The 7,292-nt window shown below is 34.1% G+C and overlaps 1 protein-coding gene across 1 annotated transcript; it reads left to right on the forward strand.

Moving 5' to 3' along the window:
• The first annotated feature begins 2,511 nt into the window (after positions 1-2,511).
• LOC132930823 (uncharacterized) lies at positions 2,512-6,897 on the forward strand. The gene is made up of 3 exons (XM_060996895.1): positions 2,512-2,602; positions 4,289-4,873; positions 6,597-6,897. Exons 2-3 carry the CDS (start codon positions 4,401-4,403, stop codon positions 6,817-6,819), a joined length of 696 nt encoding a protein of 231 aa, XP_060852878.1. The 5' UTR covers positions 2,512-2,602; positions 4,289-4,400; the 3' UTR covers positions 6,820-6,897.
• The last annotated feature ends 395 nt before the right edge of the window (positions 6,898-7,292 follow it).

Below are 7,292 nucleotides of genomic sequence, written 5' to 3' on the forward strand. Positions count from 1 at the left end.
TCGTACCTGCGCGTGCGGCGGTGTTAAATAATAAAAATTTAGTGTCGCTTCACTGCCTCAGTACACATTACTTCGCTTGTCTGACCTTTTTAATTACCTAATTGCTAAAAAAATATATTCTCACATGTATTATAAAATAATATTGACGACTGTCTACAATAATTAATAATGACAATGATATTTAATAATAAGTATAATTTATAAATATTTTAAATACAATAATATTGTTACACAATACACATATTATGTGTATGAAAATGTATTGCCGTATACTAACAGTCTAAATAAATTAGCGATAAAGTACACTTGTCTCCTGCCTACCACCACTTGAAATACGTGTCTGAAAACTGTACGTTTCACATAACACAAAATGTATCATGTTTATACGATTTTAGTTCCTGATTAGACGATCGTGAATCGTAGCATATTCATTAAAAAAGGCCTCTACATTGGCTATAAAATAAAATAATGTTATTATGCAGTATTTAAATAATAGTATGATGACTATGATGAATTAAATACTTAATTTTTTTGCGAAAGATATAAGAGGCGCGGCAAATATGTTTACATGGCACTGGTGAATGCGTAAGTACGTATTTATACGAGTATTTGTGATTGCGCAATAGATTATATAGTTGTTACTTGTTTGCGTATAAAGCTTTCGGCGGCGAATAAACGCACATTTCTCCCCCAGCGGGCTTTGACGTAAATATGTTCTGTTTTTTTCGGAAAATAAAGAAAACGTCTTGGGGATTTTGCGTTGATTCAACGGCGAGTTTGTTTTCGATTTTCGTCGCGTTTATGTGTATTTGAATAGTGAAAGACTATAGTTTTTTATTCTTCCCTCGACATATTCGTTGTTTTGCGTCTATAAAAAACTATACAGGCGAACCGCGTTCGGGAAACGTTTCGTTTTTTCTCCTCTCGCCCGCGAATCGTTAGCGCCCACGAACGTTGTTTCCCGCGCGTAGGTATATACTATATACACGATGCGCGCATTTAAACCTACCTACCATGTTATTATTGTTATTATATACGAGACATCACTTATTTTCGAAACGTTCGGATTAGTCACGCTACGGTTATACTTAAACGCGTATTCTTACTATTACCTATTATTTTTTTTTTTACGCCCCTACCGACGCGCGATGTAGCTACTAACTAACTGTATATTATATATACACACACACACACACACACACACATACATATATATATATATATATATATGCATAATAATGTACCGACGTCTAAATAATATATATATTATTTACGTGTACTGTAACGCGCTCCACGTCTGGGGCCATATATTATTATGTTATCGTGTATAATATTATTGTGTGTATTTTATCGAACGCGGAAACCATACGGTTTTCGGTCGTATTTATTTTTTTCTTCGAGTTGTGCGTCGCAACAAAAACTCGGCCGAACGGTTTTTTCTCTTGCTTCCCATCAAGACGGCGCACGATGGTGTATATACATATATGCATTGTGTATAATGCCCACAATACGTATAATATGTACATGTATCTCATGGTCAAGTTAAGTGCGACATTGACCACGTTTCAATGTCACGTCGAACATATTTTAGGTGTATTGTATCGGGTTGTGCATTTTGAATTGTATGCGGATGTGCAGCAGCGATAATGTGACAAAATACGGCTGCGGCGGCGGTGGCGGACACCCGCGGCGCAAGGATAGGGTTGAATTGTGTTTATGGGCTTACATTTTTTTCACGTCAGGATTTCTCAAGACGACGATCATCAATATTCAATACACATGATTTTATGGCGTAGTACATCGGTAGCGTGGTATGCATGTGTATAGAGAAGTGCACGACGACAATGACAATATACGACGACGACGACTGCAGCGCGTGTAATAAGATAATGTGCGTATAATAATATAGTAGCCACGACCGGGAAGAAGGGCCCCGGGGGACGAAGGATGGGATTTAACGTCGTGTAATATATGTATATAAAAAAATAAAAAAAATTGGTATTTACTTTCCTTTATAGCAGCTTGGGTTAACCCTTTTAGGACACGGTTTGTAAAGGGCAGTCGTATATATTATTATACACATATAAGAAGTACACAAAACGGTCGATATGTATATAGCGTTTATGGGTACCTTTGGCCCCGACGGGCGTGTAAAGTTCAAGCAGCGCGGGCGTTCGGCCGTTTTATAGTAATAATAATAATAATAGTAATACGTAGACCTTATCATCCTCTTCCGAGCGCTACCCGTACGTAATATACCCGTAGTACCGGCCGTATATTATACGTCATATTACAATATTATTACGCGAGTGTCCACCCGGGCGGCGGGCCGTATCTGTTTTATGTGCACGTGTACCTACGTTTACAATATTATAGTTTGGCGTGTGTATCTACATAATATTATATAAACGTGTAGTAATGTCCGAAGACGAGACCGTATAATATGCTATAATATTATAATAACGTCGGTCTGGCCCAAATCCGTGTGACGCATAACCGTGTGCGATATAATAATATTATACATAAAACGGCCATCTGGAAAGCGTTATTATTTTTTTTTCCACCGAAATCGCCGCACTATGTCCGACATACTGTGATATAGGTAATATATATTATTTTGATTTTGTAGTGTATCGTGTGCGCTGTGTTTAGACGAGTGTGCGTTCGCGGCAACGCACACCGAGACGGCGCCGAAAATACATACGATGTTAAACGCGCGTGGCGCGTTCTCCGGGTTTTGAGTACGATATTATAATATTATGTCCGTAAAAACGAATATCGTTTTGGCGACGTACCGACGGAAAACATGATATTATAACTTTGTAGCCGCCACCGTCGTCGCCGCCGCCGCCGCCGGTGACTCGAGTATGCACTATAACATGCACATTATTATAATATTATACAGACCGTGTTATTGGCGCGCCTAACTGCGGGACGTCATTTGGATCGAAAACAGATATTGTCTAATTTATTCGGAAATTAATATCGTATGAGTGGAAAGATATTCTCAAACGTCATAGTATTTGAGTTGAAAATATTTATACAATGATACACTTTGTTTCGACAAATATAATATTATTATCAATATAGTATACCTATAGCTATGCAGCTAATGTATAATATGTAATATCTATATGTAGGTAATAATAATTTCGACGACATAATTTAACTATACCGTAACATATTGATGGCTTAATATGCGCATATAATAATATTATAAGTTTAATTATTTATCTTGTCTAAATTATATTATTTAATAAAATATTGAATTATCTTAATTTAAAAATTTAAATTGTTGTAAATATTTTAATTAAAAAAATATTTAATTTTAAAAACTATGTGACGTGATTTAAAGATGCTAATAATGTAGCGTGTGTGCTAATAAAGCTATAGTTTTTCGATATAATGTAAGTAATATGAATAATTAATTACGGCTATATCACTAATAATTGTATCCTAAGTCTCGGGATCATTTTTTCCAGAGATAATTAAAATTCTTTATTCGCCATTAACTGGAATCGAGCCAAATTTGAACAATCAAAAAAATATGCTTTTACGTAATCTATTTTTTAATTTGTTTGAGAAAATGTTAATTTATTGCTAGTTTAATAAGAGACAATAATATAATACTAATTTACGTAATTTAAGTAATGATATAGTTTTACCACAATTGTGAAATAAAAATGTAATTTGATTGCATGTTTTTCACACAACTTTCTTACAAAAGAATTGATAAATTCGATATATAGATAAATACATATGTTTTACGCTATACCTACTGCTAGCGCATGTGCATAATATACGGATTTCTGTTTTGCGTATTCGTAATATTATATACGAACAACTAACTATTTTTTTTTTTAGTTGTAAATAGGTATAAACTATAAGGTATTATAGTCAGTTATATAAGTAAGCTATTTTCTTATAGTTATAACTATAAAAAGCTGCTTTCTTCTTCTATACCATTCAAATTTTGTTCTTCTCAACTAACCGTAGGTATTCGCTGTAACAAAAAGGTATTAAAAAACGTTAATAGTTTTTGAAATAATGAGTAGCTTACCTCATGGATTACGTATACATTATATGTTGTTCGCACTCAGTAATCAATACGGTATACGGTAACGTTGGAAATCCTGTACGTTTATTATTATTTTTTTAATTTATATGTTATTCATCCATGTATGTATGACAATACATTATATTGGTGAAAATATAATATGTCAAGTTTCATGCTGTAGTACCGAAATAATAACGTATTTTAAATAGTATTTTTTTTATTAAATTGTAGTGTGTCCTCGTATTGTACACGAACGAATATAGCAATGATTTAACGACGACGCGGCGAACTATTATCAACAGTTACAGCGACAAAGTCGTCGATTACCTGCCCCCTTATCATCATGGAACACTTGTGTCCGCAAATCGAACAGTTCGTGTCGTGCTTCACGTGCGGCTCACAGACGTTGCCGCCGTACCGGTTCTGCGCGCAGGCGCACATTGGCTGCCCGCCGTGTACCAAGTACATGTCGCTGTGCGCTTGCGGTTTACATTTCCTCAAAAGTTCGAACATATCGTTTGACTGGTTGGTGTCCGCCATGAAGTTACAGTGCAAGTACCGGGCTAACGAAGTCAACAACGTCTCGGAACAAGTTGACTGCTCGAACAGGTGGTACACGGTCCAGGAACTTCGCGACCACTACTTGACGGGTTGCACGAGGAACTCGTTCACGTGCCCGCTACAAGACTGCGGTCACGTGGCTCGCATCGACACTATAACCGATCACTACGAAACTGCGCACGGTCCGCTCGAGTCGCTCAGCTTCGACGATTACGAGCAGACACCGAAATGCATCGTATTCAAGTTGTCAGCTAAGTAAGTTCCGCGCGACCGTGTCCTGATCATAATATTATAGAGATCTATAGGTGCTCACATAGCCAGAGTGTTCGACAACACTAACCCGGTCGATTTCTACGAGCAATGTTGATATTATTACAATCAGATAGCTTGAAGGACAAAAACCATCGCGCTCGTGTATCCTTGCACGGTTAACTTTGTTTCTTTGCGTCGGCAATTGTCCAAAACGAAGTAGATATAATGATACACCTTTTTACTCTTATAATTAATCAAAAAACATGGTTATCGAAACACCCAATTGATTTTGGTCCATAGGTTCTCTTGCTAATACTATACAATTGAAGAAATTGTATGTATGAACGCACAAATTTCTAAAACTACTGGACCGATCTGAATAAAAGTTATATCAATAGATTACTTAAGATTTGATTGGTGTGTTAAGCATATTATTTAAATATCTAAAGGTTACCTCATGAATTGATTTTGTTTGAATTTACGAAAACCAAACAATTTTTATTTTGTAGTAACTATACAGGATTGGCGGTGGTTTCAGAAATAAAATTTAAAATCAAAATCAGTAGGTATAGACTAGCTTAACTGTATAGGGTTATAGTATTTATTTAAATACAATGTATTGCTTATTATTTATAAAATGCAATTTCCTTATCTCTATACTTTATACACTCACAAATAATCAACCGACTTTGACGAAAATTTCAGAAATTGTTTTTAAAAATATCAGAAATGTTTAGTAGAGTTTATAAACAATTGTGTATTGTCCATATTGTCTAATTAGTTCATAAGAAAGTGAGATATACCAATGCCGGTTTGGCGGTTTACCCGTGAACTGAGATAGGCACCTACATTAAAACAGATACATCGATAAAGCATCATATTATATGTTTGATCATTTTTTTCTCATCAAAGTCAGGGTATACAGCTAGCATACATACCTAAATCACGATTTTATGTATTGTATAACAATATTATCACTATATTTGAGGAATATATATTTAGGCTAAACCTATACATTATAATATATAATATATTAATTTATTGTTCGTGTATAGCCATGGTATATAAACATACATTCAACCGTGTAAGTAGGATATATAATATTTTAGGTGGGGCTAATACGATATGCTGCGACGATAAAACGCCGCCATAAATGTAATATATTATACCTATCCGTAAACCATATTATGTTAATGAACACTCGGCGCCGCCGCACGAGTCCTATAAAATAAAGGTCATAATAATAATATGAAAACTTTATATATATATACATAATTTAAATATACGTATCGAGAAGACGCACAGCGCACATATAGTGCATTATTATAGATATTATACATATACAGACGGAAAACATAATATAATAAATTAAAGGTATAGATGTGCAAAACGTCAACCTGGCGCTTTGGATGTCAATAATGTAATTCAATAATAGTATACTTAATATAATATTATGCTGGCTCGTAACACAACACATTTTACTATGTAATACACCGATACGGTCAAACCGGTCACTATAAAATCGTCTTTTATGACAGGGTGCGGCGGTGGTGACGTAAATATAATATTATAATACGTATTATAATAATAATGATAATTAGGGCTGGGAGTTTTTAGCAAAATATATTCATTTTTTTAGTTTAGGAGCGTAAGATATATTATAGGTTTCTTAACACAGCATTTGTATTATGTAACAACGTGTTTCTTTAAACATTTGTGCACGCAGGAAGCGGTCGCAAATCTTAAAAAAGATTTTCAACGGATACTTTATGTTCAGCGTTAAGCCGCAACGTCGCAAGCTCTGTCAGGACTTCAATTCACACCTGTTCATACAAAACATCAATCCTTCAGACTCGCTCCAATACACATACACCAAATCGTTAGAGTCAAATGAGAAAACATTTATGGTTTCTGTAACATTGGTAGAGGTATACCCGTCTGACGTGTAAATGGATGTAGCATTGTAGCTAATTTTTATAAGTACAGCATAATATATTTTAAAATTTTAAATATAATATAATATTAATATTTACATATTATATCTGAGAATATCGCGTAGTAATCGTCCATTAAGTATTAATAGCTCTATTGAATTTGCAATTTTTATTTTTACCTTTTTAAAATAGTTAAAATTAAAAATATTTTTTTACAATTTACGGATGTTTATTTTTATTTATATATATATATATATTTGTAATTTTTAAGTATTGCAAAAATATGTCAAAGAATTTAATTTTATTATTATAGTAAAACGATAAAATAGTTGCATTTTTTCAGTTGAAAGGTTTAATGCATATTTATTTTGTATTAATTGATGAATTCACTGACGTCAGAGCGTTATGTGGCAAATGTGATGACACAACGTAATTACAGAAATAAATGAGCCAGTACATTTTTTTACTCACGACCACGATTAAAGATA

The sequence above is a fragment of the Rhopalosiphum padi genome, chromosome 4, assembly GCF_020882245.1.
Source record: "Rhopalosiphum padi isolate XX-2018 chromosome 4, ASM2088224v1, whole genome shotgun sequence".
Classification (NCBI taxonomy): Eukaryota; Metazoa; Arthropoda; class Insecta; order Hemiptera; family Aphididae; genus Rhopalosiphum; species Rhopalosiphum padi.